At 35.6% G+C, this 26547-nt stretch overlaps 1 protein-coding gene across 1 annotated transcript in view; it reads right to left on the bottom strand.

Annotated features, from left to right (window-relative positions):
• Positions 1–749: 749 nt before the first annotated feature.
• The window catches only part of LOC144960865 (uncharacterized), a 29631-nt gene continuing 3833 nt past the window's right edge, over positions 750–26547 (bottom strand). Inside the window, exons 4-10 of the mRNA XM_078894261.1 lie at positions 25572–25657; positions 24504–24590; positions 23430–23578; positions 21018–21205; positions 15590–15682; positions 10325–10403; positions 750–6563 (exon numbers count right to left, since the gene is read on the bottom strand). Of these exons, the coding sequence (XP_078750387.1) occupies positions 6474–6563; positions 10325–10403; positions 15590–15682; positions 21018–21205; positions 23430–23578; positions 24504–24590; positions 25572–25657 (772 nt within the window). The 3' untranslated portion in view covers positions 750–6473. The remainder of the gene's footprint in view (positions 6564–10324; positions 10404–15589; positions 15683–21017; positions 21206–23429; positions 23579–24503; positions 24591–25571; positions 25658–26547) is intronic.

The following is a 26547-nucleotide window of genomic DNA, read 5'->3' on the forward strand; positions in this document are numbered from 1 at the left end:
TCAAATGTTTTCAAATCATATATAATATCTAATCAAAATATAATACAGTGCATAACAGAGAGATGATTTACAAGGAAAAAAATATCATCTCCCAAAACTCTATCTATACATTTGACTGCTTCCCTCTCAGCCAGGACATCCGACCAGGGTCAGGACAAAACCAAGTAATCTCATTCTAAGACAAGACAGAAAGCATTTTGGAAAACAGATATAAGAGGATAGAAGACACAGTAAGTACCTCCCTGCCCACTATGGGAGGTCACAAACCCTGCCCTCACGACGATGGGAGTTAAAAGACAACACCCAGCCATAAGAAGAGGGCAATAGACCCCACCCACATACACTACTCACCATGGGAGGTCAACAGACCCGACCTATCATGAGAGGTCAAAGCCACACCAACAAAATTGTGCCCCCCCCCCCCCCCCCCCTGCATATTTTGCAAAAGAGTAGAAATACAATTTTTAAAAAGTCTATATACATATAAATTAATAAAACACTAACTACAGAAAACATTAAAAAATTTAAGCTCTTATATTATAATACCAAATAACATTAATAATAATACTAACAATAATAATAATAATAAAAATAATAATAATAATAATAATAATAGTAATAATAATAATAATAATAATAGTAATAATAATAATAATAATAATAGTAATAATAATAATAATAATAATAATAATAATAATAATAATAATAATAATTACAATTAAAATGATAATAACAACAGCATATCCATATGAAGACAGCAGACATTCAACTTTATTTACACAAAACCTGATCCTATTTACAACACACTGTCTCACACACACACACACAAACACACACACATTATGATTTTAAAAAACTACAAAAACATGAACTTTCATATAGCGCAATATCCCCTAAACATGCTCAAAGCGCTTTACAAAGGGTCCCCTGACCACAGCAACATTTAGAACAAGACATGAGATGATAAAAAAAATTTTCGTGACACAGACAACGCTGTTAACGGCCAGGTTCTCATTTTACACCTGAGTATGGTGAGAAAATGTGAGTAAAGAGCCTAAAAACATATCTGTTTCGTCAGTAGATGTTATGAGAAGCAAGATAGGTCTGTCTGGTTTCTATTGTGAGTTCTGTGTCTGGGTGTGTGTGTGTGTGTGTGTGTGTGTATGCTTGTGTGTGTGAATGAGTATGTGTCAGCCAAAGTAATTTGTAATTTAAGCGCTTAGAGTCTGGTGTCTCGGAGTTATAGCGCTATATGTGTAGTTGCCTAACAGGCAAGACGTGTTTTTGTTGTTGTGACATTTCTCTTCAATTTTTACCGATTTCAAGGATTTACACGTCTTATTTCAATTCAATTTTTATTCAAGGATTTTTGTACAACACGTAAGATACCATTGTGATATTGCTTTAATTATATTTTATACGGTTTTGACATCATTTTTATCGAAATTGTTTCGGACTATTTTACAATGTTTCACCAAGACCCCGCCATTTTTACTCGTTCTCACAACCAATTTTTACTGTCGGCTGTCGTTGGACTTTTATTCACCCTGCGCTTTTATTGTTTACAAATTGAAAACACACACTCCTACCTCAAACGTGAACACCATTACAATCAACAAAAGATTGTCTGTAAACGTGGTGGTCGACGTAAACAACATATTATTGAAACAACAGTCCCGCGACGTCCAGTGAGCTGTCATCGTTCAACTCGACCACCACAGACGTTAACAAAAATATATTGACAAATGACACAAGACCAAGTCATGGAAATCATAACATTTGTATTGGCCATATTAACGCACAGTCATCGAGAAACAAGACATTCGATATAATCGATGTCATAGATCAACACGATATCGATATTCTATATATAACTGAATCATGGTTGTGTCAGTTCGGTGATGAACCTATAATGAAAGAAATGACACCTCCCGGCTACAAGATGGAATCGTTCCCAAGAAATGGACGATCAGGAGGGGGTATCACCATCATATACAAACACGCTCTTTCGTCTAAAATAAAAAACGGGCCAATTTCGTTCAAAAGTTTCGAGTGTGTCCAAACCACATTGACCTACCCTCAAATTTCATTTTTAATCACTTGTATCTACAGACCACCCACAAGCAAAAAGAACAAACTGAGACAGAATGATTTTGCTGACGAATTCTCAGATTTTGTATCAAAAGACACATCAAATAAGCGAAAAAAATTTATCGGCGATTTTAATATTCAGTTTGATGTTGATAAGAATAGTCTCGTTAAAATTATAAAAAATATGCTGAATGAACATGGCCTGACTCAGTTAGTGACCTCTCCAACTCAAAGATTGGGGCACATCTTGGACTGGTTCATCATTGATACACCCTCGCTTGTTGAATCAATTGAAAATATCAAAAAAGAAATTTCAGACCACAATCTGATTCTGGCAACTCTCAAATGCAACAAAGAGAAAGCAAAGAAAGTCAAGATAGTGTCTAGGGATACTAAAAGAATAGACATTAGTTCCTTCAAAAACAATCTGTCAGAGGAACTAGGAAGAATGGATATACCATCAGCACAGAAAACGGACGAGGTACTGCGCAACGTCATCAACAGGCATGCGCCAAAGACAACTAGAATAATAAATTCCAGGAAACCGTCTCCGTGGTTTAACCAGAGTGAAAAAACTGCCAAAAGGGAAAAAAGGAATGCAGAGGCATCGTGGAGAAAATTGGGCCTTGAGATTGACCGGTTGATATATATAGCAAAAAATCATAAGTATAAAACCACCTGCAAAAGAGCAAAAAGAAACTATTAACACAAAACTGTCATCAGTGAGGGACACTAAGGAATTTTTCTCTGTTTCAAAGGAACTTTTAGGGGAAGAAAAGGGCATGTGTCTACCCACTAATATCCCGGTAGAAAAGCAGCCGGATGCATTTTCAGATTTCTTTTCGGGAAAAATATCGAAAATTCGGAACAATTTGGACCTCGTGCAAAATGAAGATATAAATTTCCACCCTTTTTCGGGTTCACAGGGATTCTCTTGTTTTAAAGAAACAACTGAAGAAGAGATTTCTAAAATAATTTTTTCATCTTCCTCGAAGTCATGTGATTTAGATCCTTTACCAACTAATATTTTGAAATTATGTCTTCCTGAATTGATACCTTGCATAACTTATATTATAAATCAGTCACTTATCTCAGGACAAGTCCCAGATATCTATAAACATGCAATTGTAAAGCCTCTCATAAAAAGCAAAATCTCGATGTAAATGACCTTAGTAACTACCGTCCCGTCTCAAATCTGCCATTTCTTTCTAAAATCCTTGAAAAAGTTGTCCTCAGATGTCTTTCACAACATCTCCATGAAAACAATCTATGGGAAAAATTTCAGTCAGCTTATCGTTCTTACCACAGCACAGAAACTGCTCTGTGCTGTGTTGCGAGTGATTTGCTTGATGTTTTAGATAAAGGTTCTGTTTCTCTTCTGACATTGTTAGACCTTTCGGCGGCGTTTGATACTATTGATCACGGTATTCTCATTAAACGACTTAATATAACTTTTGGCTTGTCTGGGACTGTCTTGCAGTGGTTTGAATCTTATTTAGATGGCAGAAAGCAACAGGTTATGATTTTAGATAAACTTTCTCGTCAACATACATTGTCTTTTGGTGTTCCTCAAGGCTCTGTTTTGGGTCCAATTCTTTTTGTTTTGTATACTTCTCTCCCTCATCTAATGTCATCACTGGTCATGGGCTGCGCTATCATCTCTATGCAGATGATACGCAACTTTATGCTACTGATAAAACTAAAAATCTCGAAAATATTGTGAAACGTATGGAAGAATGTGTGACGGATGTGAAAGCGTGGATGAATACAAACAAGTTGAAAATAAATGAGTCAAAAACAGAAGTGATGATTGTGGGAAATAGAGGGCAGTTGAAGGTGAATGATGGTCTTGAGGTGTTGATTGGGGGTGAAAAGATCAAAGTTTCAAAGACTGTGAAAAATTTGGGTGTCTATTTTGATTCAGAAATGAGAATGTCAGCTCACATTTCTGCTCTCTGTAAATCTTTATACTTTCAATTAAAGAAAATCAGTTCGATCCGTCAGTATATTGCAATTGGAACATGTAAAACATTGGTTGTTTCCCTCATTTTTTCGAAACTAGATTATTGTAACTCGCTGCTTGTCAACTTGCCTCAGGCTTCTATTAAACAATTACAACTACTGCAAAACAGTGCAGCAAGATTAGTTTTTGGCAAAAAAAAATTTGATCATGCAACCCCTTTGTTGGCCTATCTCCACTGGTTGCCCATTGAAAAGCGCACATATTACAAAGCAGCGTGTCTTGTTTATAAGTGTTTGGCTGGTATAGCACCGGCATATCTCACAGATCACGTGGTCATGTGTAAATTTGAAAATTACACTTTAAGATCATGTAATGACCAAACGAAAATTTCGGAAAAAAGATCAAGAACAAAATTTGGTGATAGATCGTTTGCTTGTTTCGGCCCCAAGATTTGGAATGAACTACCACGTGGTCTGAGGGAGTGCAAGTCTTTATCTACCTTTAAAAAGAATCTCAAGACACATTTTTATTGTATTTGTTTTTCTTGACTCTATGAATCCTTGATTTGGCTATGAATTATTATTGTTATTATTATTTTTTATTTTTTTTTTCACTTAAAATTGATAATTATATTGTAAAGTGCCCAGAGCTTGTGTTTTTACACGAGAATGAGCGCTATATAAATGTGTATTATTATTATTATTATTATTATATAAGTTTTCAGCATTATTATTATTATTATTTTTCCAAGAATTCAACTAAGCGTTGAGTGAGGCTCGAACTCAGGACCTTCCGATCCGAGAGCAAATGTCATATCACTAGACGACATAGCTGCACAGATAGATATTTTATACATCATTAAAGTATGCAACTGCCCCTTACAATGATACGAGTATAAATATATAACAATGTCAATGGACATTTCGGGTTTCCCCTTTATCAACAAAACAGGATGAATGAAACGCTACAGACGAATGAGATAATGTGGTAGTTACTTCATATTATTCACATTATCTCATTCGTCTGTGGTGTTTCATTCGTCCTTTTTTGTTGATAAAAGGGAAACTCGAAATGTCCATTTTATCTGTTTTCGTATATTAAATTGAAGTTTACATTCAATTTCACATTGTTATTTATTTCTCAGAGCTTCGAGCAGCAACATTTACCTTACAATTATTTAAGAAATCAATAAGACATTATTATTTAAATGTTGTATACACGGAACAGAAGACATCATATTAACTCACTCAACCCTAATACCGACTATATCCGTAGTTTACCCGAGTTACTTTTACCCCATGCCTATTTATTACATTATTATGAGACTATTAATTCGTACAATAAGATGCAATTTTTAGGACACCTAAATCGACATAAATGTATTGAACATCTTGCTCTCACAAGAAAGATAGAAGGTATAAAGAGTAAAGGTAGACCAAGAAAAACATATTTGAATAGTTTGAACAGCTGGGTGACAAAGAAAGAGAAGAGTCATATTAGTTTTCTGAGGTTATCTGATCAGAGAGATGAATGGCGTATCATGATCACCGATGTCTGGCACAGACTTGGTACTTGAAGAAGAAGAAGAATTATGAGACAAATTATAGGCGTAGCATCAAAGCTAATGTTTTATATTTTTGTATGCTAATGGTAGTTGAATAAAACTATCTATGTTCATGCTCATTTTTAGTATGTACATTTTTTGCAATTTCGAAAAGTAGCGAAAATCTCTAGGATTGAGTGGGTTAACACGGTGTATGACGATTTCTCACTCACAGTGACAACAGCCTGGTTATTATACATACATTCTGGACTATTGGAGCAGGCCTACCTACTTCGGATTGTAAAATTTCCTAATTTTTAGGCGAAAAAAATTGGTTGTCGCTATAGATAGAATGAAATTGACGTCACTAGGGTCTTTGTTATTGTTATTTTGCCATCCGTGTTGATGAGTACTTTTCACTTAACTATATTATCCAGACAATAAACGCTCATGGTTACACATAGTTTTGTGTGTTGGTCCGTTATACTTCCAGATGGCAATGTTGTGAGTTTCTAAGCCAAGCGCATACTATTTATAGTTAACTCCAAAAATTAACAAAATTTACTCTCACCCGGATTAAATAAACACTTCAAAATCCATGAAATTTTGTAATCTGGCATCAACTTTCATTTTCAATAAGAGTTTTCGTGACTTCGAGAAGCTCATGACATTCTGAAATTGGAGCCAAAATTTTGCAATTCTACGAATTTTTGGGAGGAGTAGTAATAGTAGGCAGGTGTGTAGTAGTCATTGTGAGTAATTTCCCTTGACCCATCCCATGACGTCATGTGATTTGAATGAAATAAAACGAATAGCGTGTCCAATCCAAAGATGTGCCGTCACCGTGCGTTGTTGACGACATAGACCAGGTGTTTCTTACAGAGGGCAGTCGTACATGTGGATATTCCTGTCATCGGATACGGATACGATTTTGGATCCAGACGGATTATACTTGACACCCCACACCTGTCATGGATGGGAAAAATAGAAATTGAAAACGGTTACAGTAAAATAATAATAATAATAAATGGCATTTATATAGCGCTTTACCCCGTTGTCACAGGCTCTAAGCGCTTTACAGTTATATAAAATAAAACATATTACAGTGAGACAAGTGTGAAGGAAACGTGATACAAATTCAATTTAACAACAGCAAAATATGAAAATAATATTGCAACATTATGACGTAAAAAGATAAAACTTTAAGCAAGATTTGAAAGTTGTCAACGAATACGAGCATCTCACGTGTGACGGGAGAGAGTTACAAAAATGGGGGGCTGAAAATTGAAAAGATTGTTCACCTATTTTACGCAAGGTCTTAGGTTTGAGAAGGATTGATTGGTCATTGAGAGTATTTATCAATGACTATGATGATGATAATTGTAATGTATGCATTATTAAGTATCATCATTATTACTAGTTTGATATCAGTAGTCATTTGAAATGTTCATCAAATGACTATATCTACTTTTATTTAGTCTTTGTTTTTTGTACTGCTGAGACTAGCAACTGATTTGTACTTAAAATAGAATAGAATAGAAGGTATCGACGTCACTTGATTAGGCCACTGGCCTGTCGCCGAGTCTTTCCAGTCACTGACTGTCTTGTTCTCAACAGATCTAATGCATTTCCCTGCCTGATCTTGTGATCAGGGTCTAGCCTACACTACACTTTCTCTACTGATCTTTTGATCATAGCTATTTTGGGTGGCAGGCACTTCTACACTATGCATATAACTTTCCATCACAGCATCTAATCTATTTTGAAAGCATTGACGCTCGGCGCTTCAACGATATTTGCTGGCAATGTGTTCCAACGTTGTACTTTTTTGTTATCATAAATAAACAGATGTCTAAAATCTGAAATCTGGTATACGACGTGACTTATCTTTGTGTTACCCATCCATTACAATAATGATGATGGCAATGGCAATAAATCTCCAAAAGTGGATAAATAAAGTTCATCTTATCTTATCTTATCTTAATGATGATGATAATAATGACGATGCTACAATAACAATAATACATACATCATAATATAATTTTTGAAACTTCATTTATCCTTACTTCTCTTTAGGAAAGATTAAAATAAATTGAGTTTTATTTATTCATCATCATCATCATCATAATCATTGCCTTTTTCACCCTGGGTCAGGGTATAGGCCACAGACAAACAGTTTCCATCCTTCTCTATCCTGAGCTAACTTTTCATAATCTCGTTCCATGTCTTACCACTTCTCTGTATATCAGCTTCTTTAATTCTTCTCCATGTTCCCCGTGGCCTTCCCCTTGATCTTCTGCCCTGAGGGTTCCAGTCCAATACTTTCTTTGTTATAGTGGAGCCATTCTTTCTAAGGGTCTTTACACTCCTGGTGTGTATAAGTAAGTACTCTTTTCTAGCACCGAATGCCAAAATCTCTTAGTCCTTTACAATATGTGTCATGTCAGTGCATGACATAATCAGTCGGAATGTGAAAAGTTTGGATTTGCATTTTTTTGCATTTTCTGAAAGAATATTATGATCACCAAAGCAATTTAATCTTTATTTGAAGTCAATTGGGTGATTTTTCTTGATGTTATGGTCAGATGTTTGGGAAAGGTATCCAGCAACTGTTCTCAAAGTTTATATTTTTTCAACTTGACTAGATGTAAAAAATATTTAGAAAAATGATGTCATTCACTGTAACACATCACTTGACAATCCGTAAACACACTGACACCGTATCAAATGACCAGTGCTGCCAACCCTAGCCCATGTAAATGTGTCCAATGGAGAGCCAAAATGAGTAAGATTTTGAAAAAATGCGTACAATTCTGCAAAATTGATAATTAGCACTAAATCTGATAATAGGCAATTAGACCACACTAGCAATGATATAATCAATATTTGAAATAATGAATAAGCTTACACTTTATAGATGATAAATAGTATCAACTTCCAGATCCATGTATAATTCTGATGGGTCAATAAACATTTAGTGTTTAAGGACACCAAAAAGTGTATGAATGCTAAAAATGTTTAAATAATAGAAATTTAATTATGCGTGCAATCCTCGGAAAAATATGTATAATGAATGAAAATGCGTAAAAATACGCATTTTTTGCGTAAGGTTGGCACCACTGAATGACCCATAGAACATTTGAACACAGTCAAAGAAATGATTTACAAAATAAAATAAAAAGTGATTTTCAACAAATGAAAAATAAAAATAAAACAAATATTCAGCGAATCAAGCAGAAGACGTCTATGATGAAAATTTCTGGTAAAGAAAGTTTCTTGACTTTTTCTTAAAATCCTCGAAGTCTTACTGACATAAGAAGCGAATTCCAAATAGAAGGTGCTGCTTTGTAGTATAGATAGATCTATCACCGAAATTAGTAAGCCGTGTTTTTTGGCACTTTTAGTAGCTGGATCTCCGATGACCCAAGCTGGCGAATGGGAGCAATCTATATTCATGTTTTCGTCCAAACAGGTCATCAATCACATGATTTGTTGCTGTCCAATGGTTGGATATTTCTTAACAAATGTAAACACACTCCTTTGTTTACAAATGTTATAAACATACCCATGTGTCAAGCTGAATCAAATGACCAATCGTGATGTTAGATATTTAAAAAGCTGTGAACACTTTTCACTAAGTGGGTCACTTTGAGCACATTTTGCAATGGGACCAATGACCTCGAGCACATGGAAAGTTAATATAGATCATGCCCATTGAGGAGTTAGGATGACGAATTCTTGAATGAATCTCGGAGATCAGAAATTTAGCACGTTGAAACAGACAAGATAAAAACAGTATTCAAGTTCAAGGTCTTTATCTGCAAAAGGCGAATTGCCCATCACTGCAGATTTTATTGTACAATTATGTGGTGACTTTCTCCATTATTGTGTTATTGAGTTGAAAGATAAATGTTTAATAGTTGATAAAATTTGTTGTTGTTGTTGGTAATATCTAGGATTTCTGGTGGGAGAGTCTTCCATTCCTTAATAATAATCATAATGCTGAAAACTTATATAGCGCTATAACTCCGAGATACCTGACTCTAAGCGCTTGATGGTTCTTGGGAAGAAACTGTTTTTATATTTGTTGGTTCTGTGTGTTGGAATTGTGAACTTATTGTAATGATAAATTCTTGTGGATGTACAGTGTTTTGTAAAATACTGTGGTAGAGTTACTGCTGTATTGTTGGAATGTACTGTTCTGTGGAGAAGTTGGAGGCGTTTTTCTTTAAGCTTACTTTCCAGTGTTTTCCACTGCAACACTTTCAGGGCCTCAGTAATGCATCCTGGTTCGCGCATGTAACTGTTGGTGACAAACCCCAAAGCTGCCCTTTGAACTTGTTCGATTTATTCTTTAGGCTATGTGGTCTAGTGGTATGACACTCACTTTCAGATCAGAAGGTCCTGGGTTCGAGCCTCGCGCTCGGCGCATAGTTGAGTCCTTGGAAAAGGCTCTTTACTCACATTCTCTCACCATACTCAGGTGTAAAATGAGTACCTGGCCGTTAACAGTGTTGTCTTTGTCCGAAAAATTGTAATATCGCCTAACAGGTGTCATATCCCGTCCTACATGTTAAATGTTGCTGTTGACCAGGGACCCCTTGTAAAGTGCTTTGAGCACATTTAGTGAATATTGCGCTATATAAAGCTCAATTTTTAAAAATAAAATAAATATAATTGAGTATAAAAGTAAACACCAGTCACTGTCTCCCCCCTGAAAAACCTACCTGGTCCATATGGTCGTAGAATGTGTGAATACACTGTCTTGTCCCTGCATTCCAGATCTTCACGGTTTTATCAGAGGAACTAAGGAGGAAAAAGAGAGAGAGAGAGTGAGAGAGAGAGAATGATGAAGGAAGGAAGTTTCATAATTATGTGATTCCATGCATTGTGTCATGTCACTAATGTCAAGGGTTGTTAGGCATGGTCAATGACAGGATGTGTAAATAGATTACTCTACCTTTCGTTATGCTTTCCTAATCTTCTCTATCACTCCCCTGTAGTTACTATTTGGCCCTTTGAATTATTAGAGTTATTCCCCTTTGCTTTATTCTCCTCTATCACTCCCTTGTTGTTATTATTTAGCCCTTTGAATTATTAGAGTTATTCCCCTTTGCTTTATTCTCCTCTATCACTCCCTTGTTGTTATTATTTAGCCCTTTGAATTATTAGAGTTATTCCCCTTTGCTTTATTCTCTATCACTCCCTTGTTGTTATTATTTAGCCCTTTGAATTATTAGAGTTATTCCCCTTTGCTTTATTCTCCTCTATCACTCCCTTGCTGTTATTATTTAGTAGTGCTGGGTCGAGTTTGAAACGATCAAATCGAGCGGGTTTTCGATCGAGTCCTCTAAAATCGAGTCGGTTTCGGGCGGGTTTCGAGTCAGTGACGTCATCGAGCAGTGATTCGTTTGAAAAAAAAAAACACGAGCATCTCGGTTGCCACAGGAAACTTCACAGTCCCCTCCCTCTCTTATGTCTGTGGCTGGCTTGACTGCAGCTGGTTATGATGGGGGCTGCCAGATGGCCAAGTTCAAAATTGGTTACTAAGAAATGTTTTTCTATTATTATTCATTTTTTAAAAAAAATCTTTATTTAAAAAAAAAATGAAAAGATAAGTTTTATCCAACTGTAGTCGATTGTTTTATTAATTAAAATCAATGAGTTTTTCAAGGGAGTCAGGATGATTGTGGTGTTTGATAATGTGAGGTTCTATTTGACTATTTGGCCAAGAAAAAATCTGGCTGTTTGGAAGCCTTGATTTTATTTATTTTAATTAATTTTTTTTTATGATCGTTCGTCGCATCACACGCACACACCCACACACGCACGCACACACAGGCACACACACGCACACACACACACACACACACGCCATCAAAACTGCATCAGTTGTTGATTTGGTGATGGGGTGGCACGTCAACCCCCCCCCCCCCCCCTAATCAGAGAAGGAATACAGCGATATTCACCTTGACATATTTCATATTTATGTCGCGCCAAAAGTTGTCGGGTGTAACCTACATAACCGCCCCCACCTCACATTTGTCACTGGTCGTCATCGAGGCGCGCGCTTTCTTGCTTTGTCGGTTACCTTTCATCACACATGTTCAAATCTTTATCTTATAGCCTATTTACTACTGCTATTAATTTTATTTAAACAGGTGATATTACGGTTGTTGCCTTTCCTGCTCTCGGCTTAGTTAGGTTGCTTTAAAATTTGGGCAGGAATATGAATATTTAACATTGTTACTTCCTGTTTAGTTTTTCTTGTGTGTATGTATGTATGTATGTGTGTGTGTGTGTGTGTGTGTGTGTGTGTGTGTGTGTGTGTGTGCTGTTGTTGTTGTTGTGGCTGTTGTTGTTTTGTTGAGTTTTGGGGGGTTTTTTTGTTTTGGTTTTTTTTTTTTTTTTTGGGGGGGGGGGGGGGGGGTGCTTTTCTGACATCCAAACACCAAACCCGAGACTATTTATTTATTTACATTTAGTTACTTTGTTTGGTTTCTTTTTTTTCTCTTCATTTTGTTGTGTTTTTTTTTTGGTGTTTTTTTTTTTTTTGTTTTGTTTGTTTTTGTTTCCTTTTTTTGGGAATGGGGAGAAGGGGGAGTTTTTTCCTTAGTCTTTTTAAAAGATGTATGGGATTACCTAACTTGGAACGCACAATAGGGATCGGCGTCGTTCTTGAGTTCAGTCAATTTGTTTTTAATTTTTTTTATTGCTCAGTCCATTAAAGTGGAAGTAGGTATGTAGCTGGGTGGACGCTATTTTAGATCAACGGAAAGCACTTTTCGATTTACTAGCATCCTATTAAAAGTTTGGGGTCCCAATAGCTCAGTAGGTAGTGCACTCGCTTAACATGCAAGGGAACCGAGCTCGATTCCGGGTGAAGTAGATACATATATTCTGACCCCTTGTCTACCTAGTAGTGATTGGGAAGCAAAGTCTGTTAAATCTGACGGAAAGTTCCTTGCGATAGACTAATGGGCAATTGCTTTCGTAAGTTTTCCGATATGGAAACCGGACTGAACTCCGGCTTCATCGGGCCCAATAGCTCTGAAGAAGTACTTTTTAAAAAAAAGATTAAAAGCATGCATTTGTTGCGATCCTTAATGTTGTGATTATTAGTTGTTCTGTGGCTCAGTGGTAAGGTGTCTCTTCTTGTCATAAATCAAGCGATGTTAAGCGTTGTAAGTGGTCGAGTGGGTGACAGTGATCCTGGAAAATTCTGATCCCGAAGTTAAGTCCTTGTGTAAGGCACTTACCACACATTACTTTACTCGACTCAGGTGTGAATGTATAACTATCTATAAGCAGTGACGGATACTATTAAGAGTTTTAGTACAAAAAAGACCCGAAACAGGCGACTGGTACTTTATGAAATGGATGTAGGTTTGTATGGCCTGCTAGGGGGAAAATTGAATTATTATGAAGTTCATTGATCCGTGGAAATGAGCTTTGAATTCATACACCTGCTTGACCACTCCGATTCCAATATAAACGACTGATCAATGTTCCCATATTATAAACTATAGTTAGCTGAAAATCTTTCTCTGTCGGGTCCCCAAAAGTATGGAATAAATTAGACAAAGAAATCAAAGACGCTCCCGAGCTTTAATAATTTTAGGATTCTTTTGAAACTATTCCTTTTCAGATAAGTTAGCAATAGTATTTGTTTTGTTTTTTTCCTAGGTCTTTTAGGAACAATTTGTGAATTCTGCGAGCTGTTTTGATTGATGATTACATTAACATGTGTTGATATTTATTTTATTAAGGTGATGATGATGCTGGGCTGCTGCTCCTGCTGATAATGATGGTGAAGATAAATAAATTATAAAAATAATAATAAATAAAATTCCCGTTATTCATCCCATAGGGGAGGTTTTTCTCTACGGTCTATTCTAAGGGAAGACTGGAATAACCCAGGCGTCAGCCACAGTGCAGCGCCGCAAATTGAGCTAGGACGAGGTGACTTGCTCAAGGCCACACAGTGCAGCGGCGGTGATCGAACTCGGTACCTTTGGGGTGCGAACCAAAGACCGAACCGCTGAGCCACGCTGCCCCTAATGATGATGATGATGATGATGATGATGATGATGATGATGGGAACTAACAAATTACACAGGCATCTAACATTGAAACATTACTCCATATTCAAAGCTAACGTTTTACTTTACTGTAGGGTAGTGTTCATTGATAGATGGATGCGTGTGTGTCATAGAAATAGCCATAGTGTCTGTCTGTCTGTCTGTCTGTGTGTGTGTGTGTGTGTGTGTGTGTGTGTGTGTGTGTGTGTGTGTGATATTCAACCTTTAGTAGGTTTAATGAAGTCTTGTCACACACGCGTGATACACCTACACGAATTTCCCTGCCACCCAGACACACTAACATCTGACAAGAAATGAGGGCTGTGGAAGAACCACAGACTACCGTGTGCAAACGTTGGCGATTGGTATCGGATGGCAAACTGTGATCGTTTGATATGATTCGAAACACTCGTTACTCGTTACCCCTCAACTCGCTCGGATCGTGATCGTCTCAAGTCTCAAGATCGTCTCAAGCTCGTCTCAAGTCTCAAGATCGTCTCAAGCTCGTCTCTACTCGTCAACTCGAATGATCGTTTTATCAACTCGCTCTTCCGGAATTGAGATCGGACGGTGACTCGTGGCTTCGCGCTCGGATGTCGATCGAGTAAAAGCGATCGAATAACCCAACACTATTATTTAGCCCTTTGAATTATTAGAGTTATTCCCCTTTGCTTTATTCTCCTCTATCACTCCCTTGCTGTTATTATTTAGCCCTTTGAATTATTAGAGTTATTCCCCTTTGCTTTATTCGTACAGTCTTTTCTTCCATCTATCTGTCTATCCCACTCACTTCATTCACTTGATTCACTTAGCACGTAGTAGCCTACATTTTTTGTCTTTGTTTGAAATAAAGAGAGCCGGGGGATAATGGCTAGTATCTGAAAACAGAACAAGTCTTGTCCAATCTTTTATAGGATGGGAGATAGTGATTGTGTGAAATTCTGTTTTCTGTTCTTTGTGACTGAAAATTAGTTTGTGATATAAACCTCTGAGAAACCATTACTGGAGACAGATCGCCATTTTTAGGTTTATTTTACATTATTACATTATATATGTATGTATATACATTGTAGCCATAGATTCTCAACTTTGTGTTTATACATTTTGATCCATGCCACGTCTGTAAACGAATTTCCATTTTTTTTATTTTGATGAATAAACTATATATTATTATTATTATTATTTTTATTATTATTATTATTATTCTCATTATTATTATTCTCATTATTATTATTATTATTATTATTATTATTATTATTATTATTATTATTATTATTATTATTATTATTATTATAGAATCTCATGAAAACAAATTTTATCCTTAGAGGCTAATAATATCACTAAAACGACCGGATGGCTCAACCTCAACCCTCCCCCCCCCCCAGCCCACCCCATCCCCCTCCACCAAAATAAAGGTTTTGAAAATGATGAAAATTATGTTTTTATTGTTTTTAGGTGTTTAACGGCGCTTTCGACACTATTTAGGTCATTTAAGCGCCCGTTTCTGTCTTTTATCAATTTTTTATCGACCTTGAGGGGCCATAGCTGATCAAAACGTGTACTGTTGTAATAAAATCTTTATAAACTCATAATAGTTACATGTTTGTTGTTTTAAAAATATTTATTTACGATTTCTGCAGGAGTTCACATTCCCGCAGATACTTTAAAATTGTAAGCGGATCGACCGACTGGAACAGAGACTTCAAGTCTCTGTTATCATAATGTTGTGACCTAATCTGTTCTAATTCTGTACATTCAATTAAAATGTGTTGAACTGTGAGGTCACAGTTACATCTTCTGCAGAGGGGTTTTTCATCCCTCACCAGAAGGAAGCGGTGAGTGAGGGCAGTATGTCTGATCCGGAGTCGAGTAATTTTGACCTCGTCTCTTCTTTAAACAAAACCAACTCACCATGACACGAAATGTGAATTGTCCACACAGAAATCCACTCCAAGCACCCACGATCCGTGTCCAGAGAGGGTTCCTGCTAGATTGGCGTGTTGCCTGAGGACGACAAAAAGAAAAATAGTTGCATTTTATTTTTATTTATATTTATTAAGGGTTTTACGACACTTGCAAAACGTTTAGGTAATATCAGCGTCAGTAAAAAGGAAGAAAATTGGATAGTAAAAACATTCTATTTGTACAATTAAAAGGAATTGAGGAAAAAGTTAGACAAGGGGGAATTGGTTCAAATAGGGAACATATGTAGATTCCAAGAGCACAGCATCAGTGTACTTAGTTTGAGATCACCTATAAGTCTCACCCAGACACCAGCACATGAACCCACTAAGAGGAACACACTCAAATGTTTACAAATAAAAAGGACTTGAGGAAAAAGTAAAGGGAATGAGTCAAATAGGGACCAGATGTAGATTCCAAGAGCACACTATCAGTTTACTTCGTTTCAGATCATCTAACAGTCTCCCCCAGACACCAGCACAAGATTACACTAAGAGGGATAAACTTGAATGTTTACAAATCATGTGTTAAAAATAAAAAAAATAACACTACATAACAGAGAGATGATTTACAATGAAAACAATATCATCTCCCAAAACTATAACTATACATTCAAATGTTTCCCTCCCAGCCAAGGACTCCAGGCAATCTCATTCCAAGACAAAGACAGAAAGCAATTGGAAAACAGGTATAGGGGTATAGAAGACACAGCAAGTGCCTCCATGCCCACCATAATAATAATAATAATAATAATAACAATAATAATAATAATAATAATAATAATAAAATAATAATAATAATAATAATAATAATAATAATGATAATGATAATAACAACAACAACAACAACAATAATAATAATAATAATAATAATAATAATAATAATAATAATAATAATAATAATAATAATAATAATAATAATAATAATAATAATAATAATATAATAATAATAATAACAACAACAACAACAACAACAACAACAACAACAACAACAACAACAACAACAACAACAACCACAACAACAACAACAACAATAATAATAATAATAATAATAATAATAATAATAATAATAATAATAATAATAATAATAATAATAATAATAATAATAATAATATAATGATAATAATAATAACAACAACAACAACAACAACAACAACAACAACAACAACAACACAACAACAATAATAATAATAATAATAATAATAATAATAATAATATAATAATAATAATAATAATAATAAATAATAATAATAATAATATAATAATAATAATAATAATAATAATAATAACAATGACAATAGTCCCTCCCTTATCCTTGTAACCAACAGACATTAACCACAATCCCGTTATTTGGCGGGAACAGACATGTTATCTAAACATTATCAAAATGATGGCACTGTTTGTTTCTTTTTTAGTTTTTTAATACATTTTCTCAAAATCACCTTTCTGGCACTCACATTATTTTTTAAAAACTAAAAAAAAAAATACTCAAGCATTTATGGAGATAAAGATAAAGGGAGTAAATCTGACTCATAAATTAACAACACAAAATAGACAACGTTTCGGCCTTTGGCCTTTCTCAAGTAAACACAGAATATTTAGTCCCTTTATCTTAATCTCCATTTTAATGACTCATTTAGGCACCTCTATTTATTAGTTTTACTACTCAAGCATTTATACAGCAGAATCTCCACTAAAAGTGCTCAAAGCATTTACAAGGGGTCACTTGACAACAGCAACACGTAGCATGTAGAACGAGACATGAAACCTGTTAGGCATTATTATATTGAGGTGGTTTTTTTTGGATAGAGACAATTCTGTTAACGACCAAGTAGCCTACTCATTTTACACCTGAGTATGGTGAGAGAATGTGAGTAAATAACCTTTTTCCAAAGACTCAACCATGCACTGCTCAGAACGGGAGTCGAACCCTGTATCTTCCAGTCTGAAGGCAAATGTCATACTACAAGACCAAATAGCCACATATAGATTAGAATCAGACGTCGTCAAAATAAATCTTTTTTTTTTTTTTACCCTCTCCTTATAGATGATTTTCAGTATTTTCTGAAATAAATAGTAGAAAAAAATTTTTTTTAAACTCCAACAAGACACTCTACAAAACATCTTTATGTTCTTATTAATTAAACAAAGATCATTCTTCAAAGTTTGTGATGTACAAAATAAATCTGAATTTTTAAAATGTATATTATCATTGTGTCGTAACAAAAGTGACGGATTTTGTTGCGAGTGGTAAGGAGAGGGTTAATTTTTAAAAACGTATATTATCATTGTGTCGTAACAAAAGTGACGGATTTTGCTGCAAGTGGTAAGGAGAGGGTTAATTTTAAAAAACGTATATTATCATTGTGTCGTAACAAAAGTGACGGATTTTGCTGCGAGTGGTAAGGAGAGGGTTAATTTTTAAAAACGTATATTATCATTGTGTCGTAACAAAAGTGACGGATTTTGCTGCGAGTGGTAAGGAGAGGGTTAATTTTTAAAAACGTATATTATCATTGTGTCGTAACAAAAGTGATGATTTTGTTGCGAGTGGTAAGGAGAGGGTTAATTTTAAAAATGTATATTATCATTGTGTCATAACAAAAGTGACGGATTTTGCTGCGAGTGGTAAGGAGAGGGTTAATTTTTAAAAACGTATATTATCATTGTGTCGTAACAAAAGTGACGATTTTGCTGCGAGTGGTAAGGAGAGGGTTAATTTTTAAAATGTATATTATCATTGTGTCGTAATAAAAGTGACGGATTTTGCTGCAAGTGGTAAGGAGAGGGTTAATTTTTAAAAATGTATATTATCATTGTGTCGTAACAAAATTGACGGATTTTACTGCAAGTGGTAAGGAGAGGGTTAATTTTTAAAACATATATTATGTCGTAACAAAAGTGACGGATTTTGCTGCGAGTGGTAAGGAGAGGGTTAATTTTTAAAAACGTACATTATCATTGTGTCGTAACAAAAGTGACGGATTTTGCTGCAAGTGGTAAGGAGAGAGTTAATTTTTAAAAACGTATATTATCATTGTGTCGTAACAAAAGTGACGAATTTTGCTGCAAGTGGTAAGGAGAGGGTTAATTTTTAAAAACGTATATTATCATTGTGTCGTAACAAAAGTGACGGATTTTGCTGCAAGTGGTAAGGAGAGGGTTAATTTTTAAAAACGTATATTATCATTGTGTCGTAACAAAAGTGACGGATTTTGCTGCAAGTGGTAAGGAGAGGGTTAATTTTAAAAAACGTATATTGTGTCGTAACAAAAGTGACGATTTTGCTGCGAGTGGTAAGGAGAGGGTTAATTTTTAAAAACGTATATTGTGTCGTAACAAAAGTGACGATTTTGCTGCGAGTGGTAAGGAGAGGGTTAATTTTTAAAAACGTATATTATCATTGTGTCGTAACAAAAGTGACGGATTTTGCTGCGAGTGGTAAGGAGAGGGTTAATTTTTAAAAACGTATATTATCATTGTGTCATAACAAAAGTGACGGATTTTGCTGCGAGTGGTAAGGAGAGGGTTAATTTTTAAAACGTATATTATCATTGTGTCGTAACAAAAGTGACGGATTTTGCTGCGAGTGGTAAGGAGAGGGTTAATTTTTAAAAACGTATATTGTGTCGTAACAAAAGTGACGATTTTGTTGCGAGTGGTAAGGAGAGGGTTAATTTTTTAAAACGTATATTGTGTCGTAACAAAAGTGACGGATTTTGCTGCGAGTGGTAAGGAGAGGGTTAATTTTTAAAAACGTATATTATCATTGTGTCGTAACAAAAGTGACGGATTTTGCTGCGAGTGGTAAGGAGAGGGTTAATTTTAAAAACGTATATTGTGTCGTAACAAAAGTGACAGATTTTGCTGCGAGTGGTAAGGAGAGGGTTAATTTTTAAAAACGTATATTATCATTGTGTCGTAACAAAAGTGACGGATTTTGCTGCGAGTGGTAAGGAGAGGGTTAATTTTTAAAAACGTATATTGTGTCGTAACAAAAGTGACGGATTTTGCTGCGAGTGGTAAGGAGAGGGTTAATTTTTAAAAACGTATATTATCATTGTGTCGTAACAAAAGTGACGGATTTTGCTGCGAGTGGTAAGGAGAGGGTTAATTTTTAAAAACGTATATTGTGTCGTAACAAAAGTGACGGATTTTGCTGCGAGTGGTAAGGAGAGGGTTAATTTTTTAAAACGTATATTGTGTCGTAACAAAAGTGACGGATTTTGCTGCGAGTGGTAAGGAGAGGGTTAATTTTTAAAAACGTATATTATCATTGTGTCGTAACAAAAGTGACGGATTTTGCTGCGAGTGGTAAGGAGAGGGTTAATTTTTAAAACGTATATTGTGTCGTAACAAAAGTGACGGATTTTGCTGCGAGTGGTAAGGAGAGGTTAATTTTAAAAAACGTATATTATCATTGTGTCGTAACAAAAGTGACGGATTTTGCTGCGAGTGGTAAGGAGAGGGTTAATTTTTAAAAACGTATATTGTTGTCGTAACAAAAGTGACGATTTTGTTGCGAGTGGTAAGGAGAGGGTTTATTTTTAAAAACGTATATTATCATTGTGTCGTAACAAAAGTGACGGATTTTGCTGCGAGTGGTAAGGAGAGGGTTAATTTTTTAAAACGTATATTATCATTGTGTCGTAACAAAAGTGACGGATTTTGCTGCAAGTGGTAAGGAGAGGGTTAATTTTTAAAAACGTATATTTGTGTCGTAACAAAAGTGATGGATTTTGCTGCAAGTGGTAAGGAGAGGGTTAATTTTTAAAAACGTATATTGTGTCGTACAAAAGTGACGGATTTTGCTGCAAGTGGTAAGGAGAGGGTTTATTTTTAAAACGTATATTATCATTGTGTCGTAACAAAAGGGACGGATTTTGCTGCAGTGGTAAGGAGAGGGTTAATTTTTAAAAAACTTATATTATCATTGTGTCGTAACAAAAGTGACGGATTTTGCTGCGAGTGGTAAGGAGAGGGTTAATTTTTAAAAACGTATATTGTGTCGTAACAAAAGTGACGGATTTTGCTGCAAGTGGTAAGGAGAGGGTTAATTTTTAAAAACGTATATTATGTCGTAACAAAAGTGACGGATTTTGCTGCGAGTGGTAAGGAGAGGGTTAATTTTTAAAAACGTATATTATCATTGTGTCGTAACAAAAGTGACGGATTTTGCTGCGAGTGGTAAGGAGAGGGTTTATTTTTAAAAACGTATATTATCATTGTGTCGTAACAAAAGTGACGGATTTTGCTGCGAGTGGTAAGGAGAGGGTTAATTTTTAAAAACGTATATTATCATTGTGTCGTAACAAAAGTGATGATTTTGCTGCGAGTGGTAAGGAGAGGGTTAATTTTTAAAAATCAGAAAATCTTACACGTCATAAATCTTAAGCTGGCAGTCGTCAGAAGCCGTGATCAAGAGCTGGCTGTCGGGAGAGAAACAAAGGGACCGAATGGGCATAGCATGACCTTCAAGTGTATGGAGTAACTTGCCAGACGGGATATCAAAAATGTTGACGATTCCATCTAAGGCACCGGACGCAATGAATTTGCCATCGGGACTCTGGGGGGTTTGAAAAAAAATTTACACAATTTATATTCAACGAGAATTTGACAATTTCAGATTATGTCATTTATGTTAAAATTGCAGAGTATCAAAAATAAATAAATATATAAATAAAACAAATAAATCAATGACTCAATAAATTAGTAAATAAATAAATAGATAAATACAAAGGAAGATAGATAGATAGATAGCTAGTTAGATAGTTAGATAGATAGATAGATAGATAGATAGATAGATAGATATTGAATCGTGTTGGATACAAATATGGTACGAAGAGTGCTCAACATGTAGCAACATTGTGGTAAATATTAAAATAATAGATAGATAGATAGATAGATAGATAGATAGATAGATAGATAGATAGATAGATAGATAGATAGATAGATAGATAGATAGATAGATAGATAAACAGATACATTTGACCATCACTATAGAAATGGAAATAAACATTGGCAACAGAATTAAATAACCTTTTTATTTGTTGTAGCTTGGTTAGTTAGTTTGTTGTTTGTTTTTTTGTTGTTTTTTTTTATGGGGGGGGGGGGGGGGGTTCCAAATACTTAATTTTTATGACTGATGTATGCAGAAAAATCTAAAAAGTGTGATTTATTTGAAAAATAGAATTTTTAAAAATTAATTGATATCAATCAAAACAACAAGAATTCAAGGCCATTTGACAAAAAACTAAAACACAAATCTAGAAATGCTTTTTAACAAACACTAATCGATACTAAGCTTCTAAAAGTTAAAAGACTGTCAAAAGTTAGGAAGAAAAATGAATGTAACAGCTTCCAATCGATACTAAGCTTCTAAAAGTTAAAAGACTGTCAAAAGTTAGGAAGAAAAATGAATGTAACAGCTTCCAAAAAAAGAGCTAACCACCCAAGCTCATCAATTTCCTGTTTAGGTTGAAGACTATGTGCAGCTATGTGGTCTACTGGTATGACACTCGCTTTCGGATCGGAAGGTCCTGGGTTCGCATAGTTGAGTCCTTGGGGAAGGCTCTTTACTCACAATCTCTCACCGGACTCAGGTGTAAAAAATGAGTACCTGGCCGTTAACAGCGTTGTCTCTCTCCCAAAAATTTGTAATATCGCCTGACAGGCGTCATGTCTCGTCCTACATGTTATGTGTTGCTGTTGGCCAGGGACCCCTTGTAAAGCGCTTTGAGCACGTTCAGTGGATATTTCGCTATATAAAAGCTCAAGTTTTTTATATAACAGAAGTTTTGATAATCAAATGCAATTATGGGGCCTGTTTTAACATCGTTGTAATGGACATTATTTCGGTGTTGGTTTGAGAGAGTTTCCATTACAACAATGAGACCATAACAATTAGGGTTGTCACACACATGCAAATAAGTACGCATCAGTTAGAGCCTATAAATTAATTTCTGGGTTGCCAAATCAGAAGGCAAAAATTTACTGGCTTACATTGGCTTCCTGTGGAAAAAAGAGTTACCTATAAGATTTGTACTGTTGTCTACAAATCCCTGAGCACGAACAGTCCCTCTTATATTAAAGACCTTCTAAACATATATGTCCCTAATAGAAACTTGAGGTCAAGCAATGACCAATCAATCCTTGTCAAACCTAAGCCATTGCGTAAAATAGGTGAACAGTCTTTTCAATTTTCAGCCCCCCATTTTTGGAACTCTCTCCCATCACACGTGAAATGCTCGGATTCGTTGACAACGTTCAAATCTCGCTTAAAGTCTTATCTTTTTACGTCATAATGTTCCAATATTATTTTCATATTTTGTTGTTGTTAAATTGAATTCGTATCACGTTTCCTTCACACTTGTCTCACTGAAATATGTTTTGTTTTATACCACTGTAAAGCGCTTTGAGCCTGTGACAACGGGGTAAAGCGCTATATAAATGCCATTTATTATTATTATTATTACTGAACTTTTTACACAAACACACAGACCAACCCTTTTCTGAATGCTCAACTCCAGTAAAAAGACGTTATATATATTTACTTTTTTTTCTCTTCAATTTAACAGACAATTGGAAAAAATATACTGAGGGTTTATAACCATATTGAATTCCGTAAATATACGGAAAATTGGGCAACCTTGACATTTGACCATGAACTTGTTGACATTGCAACAAATAACGAACGCTTACATAGGCTAAACTGAGAGTGAATTTTCCCCTGGTATCCATGGAATATATACGGAAAATTGGGCAACCTTGACATTTGACCTTGAACTTACATAGGCTAAACTGAGAGTGAATTTTCCCCTGGTATCCATGGAGGATTCCTTGCGACCCGAGTCGACGCCGAACAGGTTGATCTTTCCAGTGTGGGACCCCGAGGCCAGGAATCGAGAATCGGGGGAGAAGGCGATGGTCCATGCATCAACTGTTGGGGGGGGGAGGTTAGAGATTGAGGGGGAGGAGGGGATAGATGGTGGTGGGTGGGCGTTGTGAGGTGGGGAAGGAGTAAGAAAAAAAAGCGTGTTTTTAGTTATGACTATTTAAAGTTTATTTCAGGCAGTTTGAAGTTTGTAATGACAGAAAACAAATCAAAACATGTTTACTAATCAACGAAACCGACATAATCGTATCGTTGTAAATAAACGATGATTTAATAAATTAAATATAACCGTGTTGCCGTTGTTTTTAAAAACACAGTTTACGCAATGTTAACTAAATACAGTCCACTCCGGATAATCACAAATCAGTTCATCGCAACATTCGGTTAATTGCAACATTTCCCAAGAAATGGAATTAATTCTATATAAAAGTCACTGGTTAATAGCAACAGACTTCGGTTAATTGCAACAAATGTTCAACCTCAAAAAGAGGAGAATTCATGAAATCAATCAAACAAAATCTCATGATTTAATTTCATCATGGGTGAAATCATGACAGGTTGAAGAATCGAGATTGGACGGGGTTTAATGCTACAGTAGTGTGTCACCACTCTATTAGAGACAAAAGAGGGCAGGGCTTTGCAATACGGGTCCGTGCTGTCATCTATGATGAGGTGATTGGGTTGAAGCTCGAAGAAATAAATAACAATAAGACAAATTGAACACAAGCTTCAATTGAATTTTTAACACAGACAGATACTGTGGACATTTCACAAATGGACCACTTCCCTAGATTAGTACCTCACAGTTCATAACAACGATTTAACGATTCAAAAGTTTATTTATAGGCAAATGCCAATATAACTATACAAGAATATAATATTTTCATCAAAAAAAAAATCAAGTAAGTAAAATCAATAATAAAGCAAGGCAAACAATGATAGTAGATAGCATGAGTGACCTTGACCTTACCAGGGCCAGCGTCGATACTCTTGGCCATTTTCCCGCTGTCCAAATCCCAGACTCTCACGTGACTGTCGAGACTGCTGGATGCTGCCACTGTTGTCATGGGAGTTAAGGTTCTTGATGGTGGTGGTGGTAGTGGTGGTAATGGTGATGATGGTGGTAGTGGTGGTAATGGTGATAGTAGTGGTAATGGTGGTGGTAGTGATAATGGTGATGGTGGTGGTAGTAGTGGTAATGGTGATGGTGGTGGTGGTAGTAGTGGTAATGGTGATGGTGGTGGTAGTAGTGGTAATGGTGATGGTGGTGGTAGTAGTGGTCATGGTGATGGTGGTGGTAGTAGTGATAATGGTGATGGTGGTAATGGTGATGATAGTAGTGGTAATGGTGATGGTGGTGGTACTAGTGGTAATGGTGATGGTGGTGGTGGTAGTAGTGGTAATGGTGATGATGGTGGTAGTAGTGATAATGGTGATGGTGGTGGTGGTAGTAGTGGTCATGGTGATGATGATTAATAAAATAATAATAATAATAATAATAATAATAATAATAATAATAATAATAATAATAATAATAATAATAATAATAATAATAATAATAATAATAATAATAATAATAATAATAATAATAATAATAAAATAATTTATTTTTTAAAAATAATTTTTAAATCAAGCTCACAATGTTCCGGGCTCAAGACTTTTCATCAATCAATAACAAAAACATATTTAAAAAAAAACAAAAAACAATTGCTTAACTGTCTCCTTACCTGCCGTTTTCAGGATTTTCCCCAAACTTCACACTGAACAAACATAAAAATATATTTTTGATCACTCAAACACAATAACAGAAAGTTCTTGATATAAGTAATTTCTTTAAACAAAATATGCTCTACAACACACTTCATTTTCTTAAAATTTTATCATGTACAAGAGAAATTTGAATACGAAAAATGTTGGTTGTATTGTAACGAATGTGACGATTTTCCTATAGTTGGTAAGGAGATGGTTAAACACATTGCATAAAAATTGAGACAGGCGGCAAAGAATCAATCTGGTCGTCCAATGAAAGAAAGGATACAGGATCCGTCGCTGTTGATGTCGACAGAAACAACCCCGAGCTGATGTCCCTCTAGCGTATGGCGGAGCTCTAGCTTGTCATCTTGCCTATCAGTTGAATGGGAGGGGGGGGGGGGGGGGGGGGGAAATTTTAATACAGGATATTAGAGAATAGGAAATGAGATTAGCGGAAGAGTAGCGTCCCTTGATTGGACGTCACCCATAGTCTGTGACGTCACCGGCGGAAAAGTTATTAGAGAGAGAACGCCATGTTGGTTTGGCGCATGCGTCTCTCGTCCTCGCGGTCCGCGAGGACGAGAGACGCATGCGCACAACCAACATGACATTCTCTCTCTAATAACTTTTCCGTCAGTGACGTCACAGACTATGGGTGACGTCCAATCAAGGGATGCTACTCTTCCGCTAATCTCATTCCCTATACTGAATGAATGAATGAATGAATGAATGAATATGGCTGCACAGTCTCTATATGGACGCTTGCCGTGAATGTGTGCATCACTTCGAGTTTCAGTTTGTCAGTCTGTTTCTATAGTATCCAGTTAGTAATTTGCCTCCATCATTCTCTGTCCAGTGCAAGTGTTCTCTTAGCTTACGAATGTCATCATGTGTGTTAAGGTGCTGAGGCAGTTGGATGTTTCCTTGTGTTGTTGAAATCAGTTCTTAGGTTGTTGCTTCTAAATGTATTTGATATTTTTTGAGATCTTGAGTATATACTGGCCAACTTAATAACACAATAATCTATTATAAAAAATTTAAAAAAACAGGTTGGGGGATCAACATTGTCCTGAACAGCCAATGTAAAATTTTTACCATCTAGCAAAGAACTACCGGCAAATCTACAAATTATAAAACTATTTTTTAAAGACTGACATACGAGTAACTTACAAACCTTCTTTTTATTTCAGGCTAATTCTATCCTCCATTGACTCAAATGAATATGAAGAAAATCTGCTAGGTCGTAATACTCAGTCCTTTTT

The sequence above is a fragment of the Berghia stephanieae genome, chromosome 15, assembly GCF_034508935.2.
Source record: "Berghia stephanieae isolate SIO BIC M18660-M18661 chromosome 15, UCSD_Bste_1.3, whole genome shotgun sequence".
Taxonomy (NCBI): domain Eukaryota; kingdom Metazoa; phylum Mollusca; class Gastropoda; order Nudibranchia; family Aeolidiidae; genus Berghia; species Berghia stephanieae.